General features: G+C 42.5%; 1 protein-coding gene across 1 annotated transcript in view; it reads right to left on the bottom strand.

Moving 5' to 3' along the window:
- Positions 1-21,076, bottom strand: part of LOC126252176 (carcinine transporter-like) — a 92,649-nt gene extending 71,573 nt beyond the window's left edge. Inside the window, exons 1-4 of the mRNA XM_049953046.1 lie at positions 21,017-21,076; positions 20,517-20,776; positions 15,783-16,022; positions 3,835-4,065 (exon numbers count right to left, since the gene is read on the bottom strand). Of these exons, the coding sequence (XP_049809003.1) occupies positions 3,835-4,065; positions 15,783-16,022; positions 20,517-20,776; positions 21,017-21,076 (791 nt within the window). The remainder of the gene's footprint in view (positions 1-3,834; positions 4,066-15,782; positions 16,023-20,516; positions 20,777-21,016) is intronic.
- Between the last annotated feature and the right edge of the window lie 1,777 nt (positions 21,077-22,853).

Raw genomic sequence — 22,853 nt, 5'->3', positions numbered from 1 at the left:
GCAAATTAGGGACACTGTTGCTCCTGGGGTATCGGCGAGGACCATTCGCAACCGTCTCCATGAAGCTGGGCTACGGTCCCGCACACCGTTAGGCCGTCTTCCGCTCACGCCCCAACATCGTACAGCCCGCCTCCAGTGGTGTCGCGACAGGCGTGAATGGAGGGACGAATGGAGACGTGTCGTCTTCAGCGATGAGAGTCGCTTCTGCCTTGGTGCCAATGATGGTCGTATGCGTGTTTGGCGCCGTGCAGGTGAGCGCCACAATCAGGACTGCATACGACCGAGGCACACAGGGCCAACACCCGGCATCATGGTGTGGGGAGCGATCTCCTACACTGGCCGTACACCACTGGTGATCGTCGAGGGGACACTGAATAGTGCACGGTACATCCAAACCGTCATCGAACCCATCGTTCTACCATTCCTAGACCGGCAAGGGAACTTGCTGTTCCAACAGGACAATGCACGTCCGCATGTATCCCGTGCCACCCAACGTGCTCTAGAAGGTGTAAGTCAACTACCCTGGCCAGCAAGATCTCCGGATCTGTCCCCCATTGAGCATGTTTGGGACTGGATGAAGCGTCGTCTCACGCGGTCTGCACGTCCAGCACGAACGCTGGTCCAACTGAGGCGCCAGGTGGAAATGGCATGGCAAGCCGTTCCACAGGACTACATCCAGCATCTCTACGATCGTCTCCATGGGAGAATAGCAGCCTGCATTGCTACGAAAGGTGGATATACACTGTACTAGTGCCAACATTGTGCATGCTCTGTTGCCTGTGTCTATGTGCCTGTGGTTCTGTCAGTGTGATCATGTGATGTATCTGACCCCAGGAATGTGTCAATAAAGTTTCCCCTTCCTGGGACAATGAATTCACGGTGTTCTTATATCAATTTCCAGGAGTGTATTTTCCTTACAACATTTATGATATTGAAATAGAAGTGAAAGGTGTTACTTGAGGTAGAAGAGACCCTATAAATGTCTAAATATTTGTTTTATGTTACGTTATTTGTTTGAGGTACTTCGCAGGTGTTGTGCGTCGGATAGAGTTTCTCAGTAGACGTCCCTACTTCGCAGCAGGTGCTACATGGAGTTAACGACGCTATATGGAGAGCCTAAGGTGACCTGATAATATTACCTCACAAGATTCGTCAGTGAAAATGTAATACAGCTACTTAGTTGAAAGAAGAAGAACGATCTAAAAGCGGATGGTCTGGTTCCAGCTTAGCGTTTGATCATATACCTGTACTCAGTTATGTAATAACAGTTAATTGTTACAACTGCTACACGTCATCTCTAGGTAATATTAAGAGGAGATAATTAATTAACTGCGATTAATTGAACTTTGAGTGGCATAATTGTCTCCACTGTTGACTTTATAACCACGTTGAGAAGCAAATCTGCTAAGACTTTAATAATTCCATACTACATTGTTATGAGATAGAAGTGCTACAGCAGATGTTACAGTAGACTGGTCAAGGCTGGGCAGGTGTAGAATATAAAAATAAGTGAAGACTTGTGATCATTTCTGTATTAAACATAGAACGGCAAAGTGCAGTAACATTTTCCTCTCTAAGTGAGTTGACGATTTAATAGCGGCATTGATAAGGCGTAATTCAGTTATGTGCGAGTCACATTGTTCAGAAATAGAGGAAAGCTTATGTAAAACACAAAGGCGTGTGTTTAAATGCGTCACTACTTGAATATTAAACAGTTTAAAAATTATTATTGTTACATTCACGGAATATATTTTGCGATTCCGTGATGACGGGACCAACTTTCATGGATGATGGAGAAGAACACTGACCAGTCAGAACATTATGACCAATTACTAGTAGCCGGTATGTCCATCTCTGACATGGATAACAGCGACGATGTGTCATGGCATGGAAGCACGGTGGTGGTAAGTTCTTATGAAACCAAACTGCTGAGTTGATCTGTACCCTAGGCTTACACACTACTTAATCTAACTTAAACTAACTCTACGCTAAGAACAACACACACACACCCATGCCCGAGGGAGAACCCGAACCTCCGACAGGGGTAGCCGCGCGAACCGTGGCAGGGAGCCCAGACCACACGGCTACCCCACGCGGCAAACAGTGAGGCCTCCACATATGCATGCACAAGTAACCTAATTCCTGTGAATTCCGGGTAGCTCTGATGCCACGTTCAATGATATCCACGATGTGTTCGATCTGGTTCAGGTCTAGAGAGTTGGAACTCGGTGCTGTGTTCCTCGAACCACACCATCTCGCTCCTGGCCCTGTGACATGGCGTTTTATCTTGCTGAAAAATGCCTCCGCCGTCGGGAAACATGATGTTGTGTACGTGGTCTGTAACCAGTGTACGATATTCCTTGGTCGTCATAATCCCTTGCACGAGCTCTACTGGCCCCATGGATTTCCACGTGAGTGATTCCTTCAGCATAATGGAGCCGACTCCAGTTTGTCTCCGTCCCTCAGTACGGGTGTCAAGGAGCTGTTGCCCTGGAAGGCAACTGATTCGTGCCCTCTCATCGGCATGATAAAATATAGGCGTTCATCAGGCCATGCAACGCTCTACCACTGCACCAACGTCCAATGCTCATTGTCACGTACCCATTTCAGTCTCATTTGCCGATGTTCAGGTGGTAACATTGGCACATGCATGTGTCTTCAGTTGTGGGAGCCCATCGTTCGGAGTGTTTGGTGCACTGTGTGTTCAGACACACTTGCGCTCTGGCCAGCATTAAAATCTGATGTTAGTTCCGCAATAGTCCTCAGACTGTCCTGTTTTATAAGACTGCCCAGCATACGCTGTCCGACATCTGTAACGGGGTGGTGGTCTCCCAACTCCACGACACCTGAACATGATGAAAACTTGGTTGCGCCACGTATTGAAGACGCTCACCACAGCATTTCTCGAACAACCGAAAACCTGTTCAGTTTTCAAAATGCTCGTGCAGAGTCTCCTTTCCATTAAAGCCTGCCTTACGTGAAACTCAGATAGATCGCGTGCTTTCCCCATTCAGTACACAGTATGCACGCTCATTGATACTACATGCACCGTGCGTGTGTCCCTATTCCTCGCCAGATGACGCTGCTGTCTGCTGGACAGGTTTATATCGATAGTAGGTCGGTGGTGATAATGTTCTGGCTGACGGGTGTATGTATCAGTTTGAGGTAAGGGGCCCTATAGCGGAAACGAACAGTAGGAAAGTTGTAAGTGAAAATCGTGATGTCCTAAAGAACAGAAACCACACGAAATCCGCAGCTGTCATACATATTATGTAAATTGGTGGTGGAGAGGGTAGAAATGACAGAGAAGGAAGGAACTAATGTATCAGCTACATTCATATAAAAGAATTCGCCTCTTGACAATGAATTAATAACTTTTAGTGAGGATGCAAATTTACGTGCACATTTACGTTTGACCTCCAGTGGGAATCTACAATTAGTGAGCACAGAGAATTGCGGATAGGTAGCGCTAAGTGGGTAGGTGAGTCAGCTGGGGAGGGTGCGGAGATGATCCACCTATTTGTGATAAACCCAGCTTCCGGGTCGCGCCGTGTTTAATTTAACTGCAGGAGATCCTGAAATGAAGTGCCAGTCGGACACACATTTTCAGTCGCCACTGATACCGCAAAAGTCCCGATGCAGATGATATTATTAATTTATTCTCTCTCCTTTTCGTTATCCGTCCCTTCTGCTTTAATTATTAATTATTTATTATTTACATATTTTACGCCCACATTGGATCACATTATTCAATGCATATACATTTAAGTCTTAATACTAGTTGTAGGTTTGGCTTTCCTTTTCTGCTCCCAAAGCTTCTTCATCCTTTCCCACCTGGCAGCCCTTTCTTCATCAGTTATGGTGTACTTTTTGCGTGTAAATGTCTTGAATTTAAATGTTGTGTCACTGTGTTTCAGGATCTTCTTCTCTTCTCTGCCTTCAATTTGTTGCATTGTCAATCCTAACTCGTCTAAATAATCTTGAACCTCTTTGAACAACTTGTTCTTGGTCTTTCTTTCCCAAAAGTAGGTGAACAGGCGTTTCAGTAGCCTGGTTTCTGGTAGTCTGGAAATGTAGAAAAAAGCAAACGTCCCTATCCGCATTTTGCCAGTTATTGCCTCAGTTTCTCAGTATACAGCTTCGTTAGGTAATAGTCGCCACTGTCCCTCTACTTGGTATTTTTTGTTCACAGTTGTTCTAAGGATTCATCTGTCTGCCTTCTGTAGTTTGTCAGTGATTGATTTGGTGTTCATACTGAACAGTATTTCACTAGCATAGGTTGCTACAGGTTTAATAGCAGAGTAGTAGTGTCTGAGTTTTGCCTTTATCGATAGACATTTCTTCTTGTATGTTGGCCAGATGATGCGTTGCGCTTGTTTCAGTTTAGTTGTTCTGCTTTCTATTGTCATTTTCTCGTTTGAACTCCAACTTATAAAGTCCCCAAGATTTTGAATTTATTTACAATTTTAATTTGTTTGTTATCATTCAGTGTAATGGCTGGTGTTTCCACCTTCAAAGATGACATCATTTCGGTCTTTTCAAATGAGATCCGTAGTCCGACTTTTGCTGCTATTTTTTCGAGTTCTTAAATTTGGTGTTTAGCCTCTTCCACGCTATTTGCGAGCAGCTTTAGATCATTAGCAAACTCCAGGCAATTGATTTTGATTTTTCTGCAATCTTGATGTTTGCCTGGCACTTTTTTTTCCACTCTCGCATGATTTTCTCCAGTGCGCAGTTAAATAGTGGTGGTGAGAGACCATCCAGCTGTCGAAGTCCCGTCCGGATTTCAAATGATTCATATAGCTAGTCTTTAAATTTAACTTTTGATTTAGTATTCTTAAGGGTGAGTCTAATAAGTTTAATGTGTTTCTGGTGCAATTAAAATCACTCGAGGATTTTAAGTAGTGTTTCACGATTGGTACTGTAATATCCTTTCTTGAAGTCAAGAAAAGTGGTGACCAAATTCTGATTTCTCACTCTTTGATGCTTCATGATTCACTTAATGTTGGTAATTTGACCTGGAAAGCTTCTTCCAGGACGAAATCCACTTTTATATTCACTACATTCTTGATCTAGTTGTTCCTGAATTCTTGTGAAGATAATTCGAGACAAGATCTTATATGTGACATGAAGCAGCGAAATCCCCCGATAGTTGTTTGGATACGGTCTATCACCCTTTATGTGTATGGGGTGGATTAGTGCTGTATTCCACTCTTCTGGCATTTTTTCGGAATTCCAGATGTCTACCATGTGCTTATGGAGGTTCTGAAGTGTTTGTTTATTTGCGTTCTTCCACAGCTCTGCGACCAGTTGATTCTCCCCTGCTGCTTTGTATCTCTTGAGCCACCTAGTTGCTTCGATCGCTTCACTGACATCTGGTGGTGTAATCTTCTCTTGATGTGTTTTGTTTTTGTATTTAGTCATTCTTTGAAGTGATTAATGTGCGCTAGTTTCCCTTATTCATTTCTCACCATGAGTGTGGGTGGAGTACTCTTTGACTCATGTCCTATATCCCTTATTTTATGTTGTTTGAATGATTCCTCTGTGATGTTTAGTATTTCTTTTTGATTGTCTCTTTTGACTCTTCTGTTTTCCTTGACATATTGTCTTCTGGCAATGGCTAGCTTTTCTCGAGATTTTTCAGTTTTCTTTTGCTACTCATTCATCCATGCTTTGTGCCTTTTCTGTATTGTTTTACCACATTCTTCATTCCACCAGGTGTGTCTCTTTCTTTTTCTGACAGGGACAATCTGTTGGGCAATGTTTTTCAGTTTATCAGTAATCATTCCCAGTTCGTCGCTTGGAAGTGTTTTGGATCTCTCTGTATACAACATGGACGTCGAAGACCCCTAGAGGTCTCTGTACCATCACGCCGTAAGCTGTGGCTGTGCGCGCCTCCTGGCCCGAATTTAGTATGAGGGCGCTACAGTGGAATACGTGGTTCCAGCGGCGAATAGCGGCGTCCTCGATAGAGTATTTAAACGTCTGCCTGTCGCTCAGCCAGTGAGTCTTATAGTTGCGTGAGTCTTGACATACCGCCTCGACAACAAAAATGGCTCTGAGCACTATGGGAGTTAACATCTGTGGTTATCAGTCCCCTAGAACTTGGAACTACTTAAACCTAATTAACCTAAGAACATCACACACATCCATGCCCGAGGCAGGATTCGAACCTGCAACCGTAGCAGTCGCGCGGTTCCGGACTGAGCGCCTAGAGCCGCTAGACGACCGCGGCCGGCCTCGACAACAGACAGCGTGTTTACCGTTATTTGTTTTCATTACTAGTGGACGTCTTGGCTTCGTTTTGTTGTCTCTGTCACTCCGTTGCGTCTTGCGTGTTGTCGTAAGGTCTCTCTCAATCGTCCGTCGTTGTTTCGTGTCTGTCCTTTCCGTTCGTTTGTTTGTTTGAGGGCCCTCTCTGTTTGGTACCCAGCGCTTTCTCGGCCACACCACGACCGTTCTGGTCGCGGTTACATCAGGTTACAACATATTTGGTGACGAGGTAAACGGCGGTAGTTGCTAGCATTGAGGCAAAGTTGGTCTGTCTTCTGGAGCAACAGAAGGAGCTCATGCAGCAGCAGGAGCTCCAGTTTGACATCTTACAACTGTCGCTGCAGTTGCTAACGGACAAAGTCGGTGCCCTGGACGCGTTACCACAAAAGCTTCCGAGTTCTCGGGTGTCCAATGCTTTCCCACGGCCGCCGTCATTTCCACCCTTTAATGACGCTAAAGAGGACTGGGAAACCTATTTACATTTCACGGCTTTTCAACTCACGGACGACTTCTTGCAGCGGTCGTTGTTTTTGTCTTGGGCCTCACCAGACACGTTCTTTCTCACCGTTGTCCGATCCTGTGGCTCTATCTTTCCAGGATATATGCCTTTTGCTGACAAACTATTATTCCCAACTCTACCATGTAGTCGCCTCTCGGCTGGAGTTTCACCAGTACCATAAACAGCCTGGTCAATCTTATAGTTTCTGGGTCACGGACTTGCAGGGTCTCAGCCGTCGATGCGATTTTACGTCCACCAATCAGCAGTGTAAAGCTTTGTCTTTGACCATTCTTGTTTCTGACTTTATGAACTTCCATTTACCAACAATAGTGTAATCTTTTCTTTCTTTCCCAGTTTTACCATTGAAATCTCCAAGCAGGATATTAATATGGCTATCACTAATGTTTGATATCATTTGGTCCAGTTTTTCCCAAAGTATTTCCGTTCATTCCTTATCTTTCACGCTTTTTTCATTTGTTGCGGGCATGGACATTAATCAGTCTATATATTTTGTTAAGTACTTTGATTGATAAGGTTGCCATTCTTGGAGAGTTCGACTAGAAGTCTTCCACTGAGTCTAATAAAATATTATGAACCAGAAATCTGATTAGAAATTGCGGGATACATTTTATTACTCCTTTCCCCGGAGTTACTTTGTAGAGACGGTACACCCCATATTCAAATGGGTTCTTATCTACATTTCGAAGTCCCTGAAGGGCTGTTATTAAAATTTTGTGTTGAATCATTATGTCTGTTAAGCGTTTCAGTTAACCAGTTTTCATTATTGAATTTGTATTTAATGTTGCAAAGATAGAGATTTTTACAGGTTTTCTGAATTTAAGTTTCTGTCTGCCTTTTGTCTGTTGGGCTGCCAGGTGCTCCGACTCACCACAATCTTTTAAGTGACACCCCACCGTATCCGAGTAGTGTCTTTTCTCGGATCCACGATGCTGTGTCTCCAAGACGGTCGATTCTTTCGTTAGAAGACTCTCCATTTGGGCTGATTGTCTGATCAACGCTCAGTGCTCTGGCCGTGGTCAGGATTTACGATTCAAGAATGATGTAATCTGGAAAAGTGATAAATGAAATGTGGTGGGTTTATGAATGATATTGTGGAGTCTGTTTGGTCCGTGAGAGCTATTTGAATTCGTTCAAGTCTGTCAGCAAGGCTGGTTAGGAACCCCCTTATTCGTCACCTGGACCCCGCCACGTCGGAATATCACCTCTTCACCTGCAACGACAGCGTGGTACGTCCATGGTCCTGCTTTAATTTACAGAATAAATGGATAGCCATCCGCCAGAGATGCGAAGGAGACAAGCAGGCATCGAAAATCGACTGACAACGATCGGGATGACAATCGATGGAGAATGGCACCAGCAGCGCACCAGCTCAACCTGCGCCAAGAAAACGGCGGAATAGACTAGGAGGTGCCCCGCTCCCTGAGCTTAAACTGACTCAGGTGGACACGAGACTTGCGACCAGATACGAGCGCCGTGACCTCAGATTATTCAAGTGCGTCACCAAGGCTGGTTAGGACCCCCCTATTCGCCACCTGGGCCCCGCCAGAGAGGTGATACTCCGACGTGGCTATTTAACTGCGGCGAGCGAGCTCTGCAGGGACTTGCCTCCGGGTATCAGCTGTGTGAGAGAGGCAATGACGTGTGGCGCTGGGGATTGACCGAGCCCGTACGACGGAGGAGCGTGGGCAGCTCTTGCGGCGTATTTCGCCGTTTGAATTCAGATCCGCTATCAATAGTTACTGGGATTTCCTGGAGATTTGATGAACAGATTTCCTTTCCGTCTGTTACATGTTACCCAAAAGTGAAGTAACTGGAGTCGTCGAATTGTTTCTTGGTGGATTCTGTTCATGTTAATTGAGTACCAGAGTGCATTGAAAACTCATGGTTGTTTCAGTTATTTGTCACTGTACTTGGTCTGGGCTCCTAATTCGTTGATGGTGTTTAAAGGAGTGCTAGCTACGCACGACAGATACTCATGAAGCCGTTCCTAGTGAGTAGCTAGAAGTCGTAGCAAATAGTACGTAAGTCAGTGTCTGACATTCAAGAGCGAGCTGAAATAATTTTCCTATTTCCGGTTCCTATGTTACTACTTTATTTCGTTGTTCTAGAGATATGGCTAATGAAATTTTGAAAGCCGTTACTGGGCAAGTGCTCATCTAGGTTAGTCAGACTTGGATTCGTTGGTGCCGTGTATAATTAAAGGTTTATTTATAACCAGTTGGGCAGATATGTTTGTCTATCTGATGCGCCAGAATGTTGTCTTCCGCTGATGTGTTTATGTTTCAGATAATTGGCAGTGGTCAACGCGAGCAAACTCCGATCGGGGCATCACGGTGGAAGAGGGAAATTTAAGGACCTGGATCGGTGTCTTTAGCTACGTTGTTAGTATCCTCCAATTCCATCTCTCCTGTGGAGCGTTGTGGTTTTCTGGAAGCTTAATTCTACCCCAAAGTTGAATATAGCTGCATATATACTCCTCGTCCGTGAATCTCCTCTATCTGGTAGCACCTTTCAGTGGGTAAAAATTGTAATGTCTCCATGTCAAGACTATTTAATACTCGATTACTGTATTCTGGCCATGAAAAGGTATGTGAACCTCTTACCTTTGAGTGATACTAAAGAGAAGCTTAGTTGAGTGCATTAATCTGATAATACTTTCATTTTTCATAATTGATTAATCTCAAAAAAATGGTTCAAATGGCTCTGAGCACTATGGGACTCAACTGCTGAGGTCATTAGTCCCCTAGAACTTACAACTAGTTAAACCTAACTAACCTAAGGACATCACAAACATCCATGCCCGAGGCAGGATTCGAACCTGCGACCGTAGCGGTCTTGCGGTTCCAGACTGCAGCGCCTTTAACCGCACGGCCACTTCGGCCGGCGATTAATCTCAGCCAATGAAAACAGTTTTAGAAATTGATATGGAAGCCAGTTCCTACGTAAGTCATGAAGCATTCAGTTATATCAGTTAAATTTTATTAATGGGGTTTTATGAACATTGTTTTAATTAGTGAAAATTGCTTGAGTAAATTTTGAAAGATTTGGGTCTGTCACATCAAAATGCATTATTGTTTCAATCTGAGTACTGCTGCTGGTTCTGTAGGCCAGGTGCCTTTTATTATAATTGAGGTACTCTTGGTTTCATTAACAGCATGAGTTTGTAATAAAGGAGTGTTTGGCAACTACAAACTGGTAATGCGTTTAATTTGGAGTGTCGAAACGAATGACGCATCAGTGTGTACTAAAATTTATCCTGATAAGCGCATGACGGACTGGCACCTTATGTATGGCGTGGCATTGAGTCTGAAGCCAAACAGCTGTATGCTGTAGTACTTCCTAATAGACATTTTCCGAACGGTAAGGCTTTTTCAAAGGGTACAGGGACATCTTCAGGGAGTAGGCTCTTTTGAGAAAATTTCGTTTCATTGTGGAAGACTGAACAGCGTTACAACGCCTGTTCTGGGAGATAAAATGGTTGGTTCAAATGGCTCTGAGCACTATGGGACTCAACTACTGTGGTCATAAGTCCCCTAGAACTTAGAACTACTTAAACCTAACTAACCTAAGGACATCACACACATCCATGCCCGAGGCAGGATTCGAACCTGCGACCGTAGCGGTCGCACGGTTCCGGACTGCGCGCCTAGAACCGCGAGACCACCGCGGCCGGCTCTGGGAGATAGTGCAATTCATTACGATGAGGACAATAATGTCAGCAGTATCAGAGAAGTAGCTGAAAATGAGAACGACAGTCATGTGACTAGCATGGAAAGTGAGAAAGATAAGATCTTCTTTATTAATACAATCTAAAGAAAATGCAAAGTCTTACTGAAATAGATTTTCAGTCCAGAAAAGATTTTTGCACTTGTTTACTGGGGATATGTGCTCAAGACCAATTAACTAATAAGTACTCTCTATCCAAAAATTTACACAACAGAAGACAACCCTGATAAGAAAAAATCACCTTATAACTTAGGAAGAAAACAGAAAAGCCAGAAACGAAGCAAACATGAAACAACAGGAAAAGTGTCTCTAAATAAGAAAATACAAATAATTGACCATATATCCGTAACAGTATTTCAGCCTCTTATGACTTTCTCTGTCTATTCCCAGAATTTTCCCAAACATGTCAACACCATGCAGACTCACCACTTGTCATCTGGATATGGTTTATCTGCATTTTATTTTATTTATGTTAATTACAAGTGCAGACTCGTTCCTTGGCCGAGAAGCTATGCTCGTCTTTTTGGGCCTACGGAACTGTTGTTGTTGTTGTGGTCTTCAGTCCTGAGACTGGTTTGATGCAGCTCTCCATGCTACCCTATCCTGTGCAAGTTTTTTCATCTCCCAGTACCTGCTGCAACATACATCCTTCTGAATCTGCTTGTGTATTCATCTCTTGGTCTCCCTCTACAATTTTTACCCTCCACGATGCCCTCCAATGCTATATCTGTGATCCATTGATGCCTCAGAACATGTCCTACCAACCGGTCCTTCTTCTCGTCAAGTTGTGCCACAAACTCCTCTTCTCCCCAATTCTATTCAATACCTCCTCAGTAGTTATGTGATCTACCCATCTAATCTTCAGCATTCTTCTGTAGCACCACATTTCGAAAGCTTCTATTCTCTTCCTGTCCAAACTATTTATCGTCCATGTTTCACTTCCATACATGGCTACACTCCATACAAATACTTTCAGAAACGATTTCCTGACACTTAAATCTATACTCGATTTTAACAAATTTCTCTGCTTCAGAAACGCTTTCCTTGCCATTGCCAGTCTACATTTTATATCCTCTCTACTTCGACCATCATCAGTTATTTTGCTCCCCAAATAGCAAAACTCCTTTACTACTTTAAGTGTCTCATTTCCTAATCTAATTCCCTCAGCATCACCCGACTTAATTCGACTGCATTCCATTATCCTCGTTTTGCTTTTGTTGATTTTCATCTTATATCCTCCTTTCAAGACACTGTCTATTCCGTTCAACTGCTCTTCCAAGTTCTTTGCTGTCTCTGACAGAATTACAGTGTCATCGGCAAACCTCAAAGTTTTTTTTATTCTTCATGGATTTTAACACCTTTTCCGAATTTTTCTTTTGTTTCCTTTACTGCTTGCTCAATATACAGATTGAATAACATTGGGGAGAGGCTACAACCCTGTTTCACTCCCTTCCCAACCACTGCTTCCCTTTCATGCCCCTCGACTTATAACTGCCACCTGGTTTCTGTACAAATTGTAAACAGCCTTTCGCTCCCTGTATTTTACCGCTGACACCTTCAGAATTTGAAAGAGAGTATTACAGTCAACATTTTCAAAAGCTTTCTCTAAGTCTACAAGTGCTAGAAACGTAGGGTTGCCTTTCCTTAATCTTTCTTCTAACAAGGGAACCTCCCCATCGCACCCCCCTCAGATTTCGTTATAAGTTGGCACAGTGGATAGGCCTTGAAAAACTGAACATAAATCAATCGAGAAAACAGGAAGAAGTTCTGTGGAACTATGAAAAAATAAGCAAAATATACAAAGTGAGTAGACCATACGAAGATAGCCTACTACAAGCATGATCTGATCGCAGCAGTGCCGTGGTCCCGTGGTCAGCGTGAGCAACTGCGGAACGGGAGGTCCTTGGTTTAAGTCTCTCCCTCGAGCGAAAAATTTTTCTTTATTTTCGCAAAGTTATGATCTGTCCATTCGTTCATTGACGTCTTTGTTTTTCGACCGCACCGCAAAACCGTGCGATTAGTAGACGAAAGAACGTGACTCTTCAATGAGAACCGAAAACATTTGATCGCAAGGTCATAGGCCAACCGATTCCTCCTCAGGAAAACACGTCTGATATTTTCTATACGACACTGGTGACGGAATGTGCGTCACATGACAGGAATATGTTGTCGACCCACATAACTAGACCACTTGGCGAATGGGTAAAAACATTCTTCTACTTTGCCCGATTTAGGTTTTCTTGTGGATGTGATAATCTCTCCCAAAAAAGTGATGAAAATATACGAGTTTGTCACATAAAATGCAACAAATGAATGCAACAGTTTCACAGTCGCACAGTTTTCCCTGTGCTCTGTCAAAACATATGTTTTTAACGTTTTCAAATTTTTCCGTTTGTAGACCGTCCCATCCTGCATATGTCCAAGCAAATCTGAACAGGTCCTGGAATTTTGGAGAGCGAAGTTGATTATGTGTGAGTGCCTGATCTTTGATAATTGTCTGAAAATAAAAAATTAAAATTTTCGCTGAAAGGAAGATTTGAACCAATGACCTCTCACTCCGCAGTTCCTCACGCTAACCACGGGACCACGGCGCTGGTGGCTGGAGTCTCTCCTAGCTGTTGCCTATAATGCGCATGGATTACTCAGTTTGTATATTTTGCTTAATTTTTCAGAGTTCCACACAACTTCTTCCTGTTTTCTCGATTGATCTGTGTTCAGTTTTTCAAGGCCTATCCACTGTGCCAACTTATAACTAAATCTGAGGGGGGTGCGAATGGGAGGTTCCCTTGTAAGATAAGTCGTAAGGTCAGTATTGCCTCACGTGTTCCAATATTTCTACGGAATCCAAACTGATCTTCCCCGACGTCGGCTTCTACGTTTTTCCATTTGTCTGAAAATAATTCGTGTTGTTATTTTGCAGCTGTGAATTGTTAAACTGATGGTTCGGTAATTTCCACATCTGTCAACACCTGCTTCCTTTGGGATTGGATTTATTATATTCTTCTTGAAGTATGAGGGTACTTCGCCTGTCTCATACATCTTGCTCACCAGATGGTAGAGTTTTGTCAGGACTGGCTCTCCCAAGGCCGTCAGTAGTTCTAATGGAATGTTGTCTACTCTCGGGGCCTTGATTCGGCTCAGGTCTTTCAGTGCTCTGTCAAACTCTTCACGCAGTATCGTATCTCCCTTTTCATCTTTATCTACATTCTCTTCCATTTCTATAATATTGTCCTCAAGTACATCGCCCTTGTATAGACTCTCTACATACTCCTTCCACCTTTCTGCTTTCCCTTCTTTGGTTACAACTGGGTTTCAATCTGAGCTCTTGCTATTGATGGAAACGATTCTCTTTTCTCCAAAGGTCTCTTTAATTTTCCTGTAGGCAGTATCTATCTCACCCCTCGTGAGATAAGCCTCTACATCCTTACATTTGTCCTCTAACCATCCTTGCTTAGCCAATTTGCACTTCCTGTCCATCTCACTTTTGAGACGTTTGTATTCCTTTCTGCCTGCTTCATTTACTACGATTTTATGTTTCCTCCTTTCATCAATTAAATTCAATATTGCTTCTGTTACCCAAGGATTTCTATTAGCCCTCGTCTTTTTACCTACTTGATCCTCTGCTGCCTTCACTTCTTCATCCCTCAGAGCTACCCATTCTTCTTCTACTGTACTTCTTTCCCCCATTCCTGTCATTTGTTGCTTTATACTCTCCATGAAACTCTGCACAACCTCTGATTTAGTCAGATTATCCAGGTCCCATCTCCTTCAATTCCCACCTTTTTGCAGTTTCTTCAATTTTAATCTGCAGTTCATAACCAATTGATTGTGGTCAGAGTCCACATCTGCCCCTGGAAATGTCTTACAATTTAAAACCTAGTTCCTAAATTTCTGTCTTACCATTATATAATCTATCTGATACCTTCTAGTATTTCCAGGAGTCTTCCATGTGTATAACCTTTTTTATGATTCTTGAACCAAGCGTTGGATATGATTAAGTTATGCTCTGTGCACAGTTCTACCAGACGGCTTCCTCTTTCATTTCTTTGCCCCAAACCATATTCACCTACTATGTTTCCTTCTCTCTGTTTTCCTACTCTCGAATTCCAGTCACCCATGACTATTAAATTTTCGTCTCCCTTCACTACCTGAATAATTTCTTTTATCTCATCATACATTTCATCAATTTCTTCATCATCTGCAGAGCTAGTTGGCATATAAACTTGTACTACTGTAGTAGGCGTGGGCTTCGTGTCTATCTTGGCTATAATAATGCGTTTACTATGCTGTTTGTAGTAGCTTACCCGCACTCCTATTTTTTTATCCATTATTAGACCTACTCCTGCATTACCCCTATTTGATTATGTATTTATAACCCTATATTCACCTGACGAAAAGTCTTGTTCCTCCTGCCACCGAACTTCACTAAATCCCACTGTATCTAACTTTAACCTATCCATTCCCCTTTTTAAATTTTCTAACCTACCTGCTCGATTAAGGGATCTGACATTCCACGCTCCGATCCGAAGAACGTCAATTTTCTTTCTCCTGATAACAACGTCCTCTTGAGTAGTCCCCACCCGGAGATCCGAATGGGGGACTATTTTACCTCCGGAATATTTTACCCAAGAGGACGCCATCATCATTTAACCATACAGTAAAGCTGCATGCCCTCGGGAAAAATTACGGCTGTAGTTTCCCCTTGCTTTCAGCCGTTCGCAGTACCAGCACAGCAAGGCCTTTTTGGTTATTGTTACAAGGCCAGATCAATCAATCATCCAGACTGTTGCCCCTGCAACTACTGAAAAGGCTGCTGCCCCTCTTCAGGAACCACACGTTTGTCTGGCCTCCCAACAGAAACCTCTCTGTTGTGGTTGCACCTACGGTATGGCCATCTGTATCGCTGAGGCACGCAAGCCTCCCCACCAGCGGCAAGGTCCATGGTTCAGGGGGGGGGGGGGGGCTACGGAACTAAACATAATAAAAGTATGTTAAATGACATACTAAGTAGTTTATTCCTGTTTTTGGAGTATCTGTTTGATCTGAGACTGACAAATATATTGCAATTATCTATATTTTACTTTCATGTAATTATTATTTTTTAAACATATATAACTTACATTAAAATCAAATTCTTTCGTTATTAGTTGCTGAGGCACACATAAAACAACGAATGTCATTAATATCTCAATACCCACTAAGTGATTACATTATAAAGGCAAAATGAATAAGACGGCTATAATCTCACATACTAATTGCTTACATGTCGCCTATGTATCCGAATAGCAGGCTCAGAGCCACTCCGATGTTTTGTGCGTAGAACAAGACGTCGTTGGCGTACTTCTGGTTCTCGCAGACCCAGTTCATCTGAGAAGGGACAGTCAGCGAGAACCACGTGTCGTCGTAGTCCCAGCCGTGTTGACACATGACGGGTTCTACACTGTTCCAGTTGACACCATCGCTCTGGTTGTACATCAGACACTTGCTGAACGATTTGCCTGCCCTGTGTGAGGTCAGATATTTTTGTAATCAAGTAGCATAGAAGGCTCCAAAATAACAACACTGAAATCAAAGCGAAAATAGCTAAAATGAAATTTTAGTGAATGATAACTACAGCATAAAATTTCGAAAGAAATATTTCCTGCGAATCAAGCGATTTCCTATTACGAACTATGGGATAACTGACAGAATCCACATACATATGACTTTTTGAATTCGTACAAACTGTTACATAAAATCAGCTATAAAAAACGAGAAACTGTCGTCAACTCGTTCATCAGTTTGGATTGCATAGTGGTTTGCTAGGTGTCATTCTATTGGAGCTGGTATGCCGTTGCCTTCAACGGACTGTGGAGATGACTTAATTCAGCCAACTGGAGGCGACCGACACTTACACGTGGGTAATGATCCACGATGGTACTCAGCATTTTATCCGTTAATGTACATTGAAACACATGACTGAGGACCAGCCGTAATGAAATTTGAGCTCTGTTGTGATTTTGTGCTAGGTGCTATTCTTTGTAAGATTATCTGAGTATTCGCCAATTAGGGATCATATACAATATATCAATGTAGTACCACATGAACTGGCCTCACGTTTAGTCATTTTCTGTAAAGTCCGACGTGGCTTCAAACAGTGATGTACAGAACAGATGACTGTTTATCATTTTCCTTTCACGAAGAGCAAAGTTTGTCAACGACTGATGGAGCAGTGTGGCAATGTTCACTTCTTGCTTGGGCAATAAGGCGAGCGGGAGTCCTCTACAGATTTGTGAATTCGAGTACGTCTTTACTGCTGAATGCTATTTAGGTTTATGTGAAATGTCATCCGAACTGTAGGTTACATGTCTTCCTCGAGGAGCGAAACTTCGAAATTTCGTTCTGAAATTGGTGCTGTATGATGCAAAGCTCCTTAATAAAGAAGTGCCAGGTCCTCAAATGAAATACGCTGGGAACTGCGTGTATACTAAATATACGCCCAAGTGCTTGAACGAATATTCTGGAACACTTTTCAGTCTTCAAAATTTAATCATAATGATGGTTCTGTTAGCACAGTATTATTAACTTACTCATTTCTCGTCTTGCAACCAGCGGAAGTTTGTAATTTATTACAGCCATTCTGTCAGTAATTTATTGTTCGAAGTGGTAGCTTAAACGAGACAGTTTACGATCTCAGAGAACCATGGTCTGAAAATGTTTGCTGTGAGATGTTCAATGGCAATTGGAAAGCTAAAGTACGTTCGCCTTAATGTGATCGTATGCAGTCGTATTGCGTATTTTTTGCGTGGGAACCACATCCCAGATGCAAAGCTAATGATTATGTAAGGGAAAATGGCGGCTGTAGACTTCTTGTACAACTTACTATCGAAAATAACCAGAAGCAACTGTTGGTAAGGTTGATTGACTGCACATTAGAGACATCAGAGCCTAGTCGTGGGAGAAATGTGATATAAGATGTTACAGAAGCTGGGAGCGGAACGGAGGGTGATAATTCTGACATTAATCAATGGATGAGCATGCTATCACTGATAACACACATATAGAAGCACATCAGAATGCACGTACGAAAGTGGCAGGGCACGAAGCAACTGCAGCAAGCGTTCACGAAAGCGAAGAAAAATTCAGAAACACTAGAACTTGCTATTGTGAAAATGCAGGAAACGTATGTGACGATGAGCGTTTTAATCACCATACTGTAAATATCCTTTGAAGATGGATGAAATAAGGAAACCTCTTCTACTCTGCGACAGTATTTACCTCTTCATTGCGAAAGTACAAAACAACAACACTACCACTTTCAAAACAGACAAGGCAAAAATCATGAGAGATGAGAAACGAAATGCTAACGTCTGTATCGAATATCAGAAAACATAAAAGGAAGAGTATGATGAAATCGTTCGTTTTTTGTGTTGCATGCCAAAGTTCAGTGAGATTCAATAAGCGGCTGCTAAGCAAAACATTTCTTCCTTTCGAACTGAAAATTTAGACACTGCCTGAAAAATCAATTCATATATGAACGTCGATAGAGTTTTTACGATGGTATCTTGGATATCACCATCTCATACAAATGATAAGTCTTAGGGGAAGTTCTTAAATACTAATAATGTCAATGATGCATTCCTGCAGGAAGCAGTATCTAGTAGAAGCAACATAATTATGACATGAAACGTATCCGTAGGTGTCTGTCTACGGCTCTTAATTTTTTTTTAAGAATGCGTATTTGTATCGTCAGCTGTACAGTTGTATATATGTTCTCTACCTACAGCTATTACAAGTATCTTCACACAAATGAAAAAGTGTATAACAAAGGGTAAAAAATACATTTTTGTCAAATATGACCCAGCATTCTATTGTAGAACTTACACAACTGTCGTAGGGGTCTGTCTGAACAAAGTCGATGTCAATGTTCTGTATATTAGGACAATTGCAGAAATGGGGCAGTCATGTACATTTTCAATTTTGATCCTTTGATATACGCTGTTTTTGTCGTATGAAGATGGTTGTAATAGTGAAACCGTTAGAGAATAAATATGCAGTTGTACAGTTTATGGCATAAGTATACTTTTCCCAAATTAATATTAATATTATTACTAAGAAGAATAGTAGTGGTAGTAATTGTGAAGCATTGATGTGGGTAACTAAATTTTCAGCTAAGCCACCTGAAGACAGTCGATGGTAGCAGTACACCATCACTTTGAATCCCAAATGTCATGACACTTAGTCATCAAACCGTAATATACAAGAACAAGTTGGTGAAATGAAAATATGAAATAGATAAATAACTGAATGTGGAAAAAGTAAATGTAATGCTGTAGGATAGTAATGTGAAGCATTATTAATGCAGTAGCGGGCTTTCTAGAAAAATCGTTTCTGGTGGCTACAGTGAAGCCTATACAATGAAATTAGGTGACGTCATTATTCCTTTATTAGACTGCTATACGTCTAATATGATAAGCTGACTTCTGCCTCCACGTCTTAATGTGACATTCAAATTTCTATTAGTACAACTTTAACTAATTCTCAAGGGACACAGCAGGATTGTGACACGTAACAAAAGGATATCCCAGGAGAAACTGATGCTCCTTCATTCTTAATGTCCCTTATAGCAAATCAACAACCGTAATTTGTAAAATTGATGGGTGGTAATATGCATTGAGCAAGGATTTATAAAAAAAAAGAGAGTGTAACAGACAGAAAGAGAATACATATAAGTTTAAGGAACCAATAGAAAGTGTTTCAAGGGAGCAGTAATCCAGTGTTAGTGCAAGAGAAGTGCCAGTACAGATCCTAAAGTCTACTAGCAAAGACTTTAAGGGGGAACCTTCCTGAACTGTGTACTCACTTAAATGATGAGTTAAATGGGGAGTTAATAACAGTCTACCTTATTCTGAAGAAAAACTTGCTATTACTGGGGGAGAGAAGAGTCAATTCAAGCTTTTGATTGATGAACTAATAAAGTTACAAAATGATTTTTAAAATTTAGGGGAAGAATGTGAGAGGAATAAGTGAGATTTGTCAGAAAACCCAGAGGTCGTAACTGGTCAGGAGGAAGTTACGTACACCCAAGCACCAATTTCAAGTCATGCTACGTTACTACTCGGCATACAAAAGAGTTTCAAAGTGATTATGGTAAGTATTGAGAAGGATGGTTAGACATTAAGGAAAAAGTTAAGTTTACATTTTAGGTTAGTGATGGTGGTCATTACATTCTTGAGGAATTATCACGTTTTGATAACAGCCCAATCTCTAAAAAAGTTCAAGTATTTAAAAATTCAACCAACAGCATTCATCCTCAGACGTGATTGGAGCAATCTGGTCTTCTACCAAGGAGGTCTCGTAGTTGTAATATAGAATTTGTATGTTGATATTGGGATGGTGAAATGTATTGCAGAAGTGTGCCTCAACTCATACGTGTGAAACACCTGAAGAATTTGGACACCTATTTATAAAAGCATGCTTGTGTAAAGCAGAATAAGATGATGAAAAGCACAGTAGACTAATTATGGAATATTTTAGCCAATCTCGCTTTACAAATCCTGCTCACTTTTACGGGTGTAGTATTTTGAGGTGCAATTCCTACAGTACTACTGAACTGATTCGCATCTAGTTTATGTGGCTGCTTCAAACGATTCTTGCTGGACGGCGTAACGATAATATCGAAGATTTGCAAAGCGTATTATAGGAGTTTTGATGTGACAGTTGACGTGGAGAGATGATCATTATCAGAACGCTAATCAGTTTTTCCTTTTTATCCAGGATCATAGGGATATGTAAAATATGAGTATGTGCAATCTGATCTGTGTAAGTGGGATTTGGGAAAATAGATGGAGTTACCAGGAACAAGAAAGAGAAATGAGAGCTGTATTTTTAGGAAGGAGAGAAGTGATTGGGACGCTCAGAAAGAATGGCACGTTAAGCCTCCTTTACTGTTGCAGTACAAAGTGTGATATATAAGGTGTTTGCAATGCTATGACGCACGTTTCGAAGTGAGTCTCACCTAGGAATTGTAATATTCTTCCACTCCTCCAGCGACAGATTGGCACGTTCCCTGCCAGGAACATGGCACCAGTGGTCATGCGTCTGCATTGCGAGATAGAAAACATTTACACTCAACATATTGAGACATGGTCCGACGCAGTTGAAGACAATGTTGAGCCGCTTCTGAAATATTCCTCTCGACCCGATGGAGTCTAGCACTTCCTCAAACGCAAGCGCGACCTTGGGGTTCCTTCTGTTCGTTGAAATTTCCGCGTTTTCCTGTAAGCAAACAGCACTTCTATACACTCACAGTAATGTATTAGTACTTGTTTATTAGTTGTATGTTCGTCAGTAATATAATGTGTTAATAAGTCTAATCATATGAAGAAAGATTCAAAGGCTTATGGCAAAGAAGTTTCAAACTTTGCCTCCATTCCCTCTCCAAGCACTAGAAAGAGGTGAGTTTGCTCTGATCGTTTTAAAAGACGCCGTTCTTCCAGTTCAAACAGTAAAACTGACCTGTTCTACGAATAAAAAAAAATCTTCCTCCTTCTTATCAGCTGAGCCGTGCTGGGTCATGCCGTATCTCATTCGACATCCTGCTGTTACTGTACTATCCCCTCGTTATGTTAATTTCAATTACTGGGGTCACTGAGTTGCCGCCTTGCCTGCCCGTGAACGACAGCAGCGCCGCTTATCGATATAGTCCCTGGCGTATTATCTTTGCTGACTGCTGTTACTTTTCGGTCGGAGTTGCTTGGGATCTGCCTGTGAGTTGGGAGGCGCTAGCAATGTAGTTCGGTCCTGGCAGTGTTTGGCTTAGGACGCGGCAGAAGTTCAGTCGGGGTGCGGCTGCAGTGAGGTCCCAAAAGCCATCACCCGCTCACCGGTTGCCGATACATATCACTTGAGTGGTTGTTGGTCGGTCGTCTTGTCGGACGACGTGTATGTTGGCCGGCGATCGCTTAAGGGTTGCCTGCGTGTGCCGACTCGTGATTCGTCCTTGTTGTTGCACAGTCACTGCCGTTAGTATTGTATAGTCCTTCGTGCACGTGTTCGTGAAACTGTGTGTAGCTTGTGATGTCGACTGCTCAGTTATTTTAGGTTATTTTAGTGCTATCTCATTGCTTATGTGAGGCAGTAGGTCGGTTGGCGTGGAGCGCTGAGGAATTCTCAGCGGGGCGTAGTTTGGCCGGGGCCCTCTGGTGGTCTCTACACAGTGTCGGAGAGAGTGGCGCTGTTTCGATTGCTATGAGGTTCGTGGCTCACCGACTCAGGACATCAAAGTTGAGTGGTGATTTAATTACCGAAGCCAGACTGTTCACATACTGCCGTTGGCTTTCATGGTTGGCTCTTGCGGGTACTCCGGTGAGCAACAGCGAGAGTTCCAGTTGGCGAAAGTTTGGCCACCATCCGATGGAGTTAAACTTTATTTTGGTTATTTGAAGTCCAAGTGCATCAGCGGGATTTTCTGCCTTGTGGCCGTTAGCGATCCAGTTACCTGCCCTGGCCGCTGACGTTAAATTCAGGCAGTGTCCTTTCATCACCTTGTTGTCGCTGTCCAAAACGTGTGTAGTTTTGACAGCTTCTGCATTCTTGGTTGTGGGCGACTACGCCTTTTACGTTTTGGCTTTGGAGTTCCTTGTGCACTGGTCAGGTGGAAGGCAAGTCGTGTTGTCGGTGGGTCCGTTGACTGTCTCTTGGTTGGGTTGCCGGCAGACCGGATACAGCTGGGCCTACTACCTGTCTGCCCTAAGCGAACGTTAGCATTTCGAGTGCATACCGACCCCCGGTACTTCTGAGCGCCACTGGCTGTACTGCCTTTTCCTATTGGTGTTTGATTGTGTATTTCAATGGCTTATAGCCGATGGTTTGGATTTGTATGCTTTTAGTTGGGTTTTAAATAATGGGCCTTCAACCGCCTTATTATTGAAAGTCCTTAATTTTCAAGTTTTGCTTTGTTGGGCCATCAACCTCATTTGAAGTATTTTTTGGATGAAGCTTGGGGCTTCTGCCGTTTGAAAATTTACAGTAGTTGTATTTTTCAGTAATGGGCCTTCAGCCGCATTAGAATTTAAATTGCTTACTTGTTAAATCTTAGATTGTTTGGACCTTCAGCCTGTGTAAAATATTGTTTAAAGATAAAGCCTAGAGCCTTCTACCTACTAAAAATTATTTTACTTGTTCTAAGTAATAGGCCTTCAGCCGTTTTTAATTAAAATTCTTGTCTTTCAAGTATCAGAGTTTGTGGGGCCTTCAGCCTAATTGAAGATTGTGGTGTCACCGCCAGACACCACACTTGCTAGGTGGTAGCTTTAAATCGGCCGCGGTCCATTAGTACATGTCGGACCCGCGT

This window comes from Schistocerca nitens, chromosome 4 (assembly GCF_023898315.1).
Source record: "Schistocerca nitens isolate TAMUIC-IGC-003100 chromosome 4, iqSchNite1.1, whole genome shotgun sequence".
Taxonomy (NCBI): domain Eukaryota; kingdom Metazoa; phylum Arthropoda; class Insecta; order Orthoptera; family Acrididae; genus Schistocerca; species Schistocerca nitens.
The sequence above is the reverse complement of the archived record's forward strand: the minus strand, read 5'-3'. Positions and strand labels throughout refer to the sequence as shown.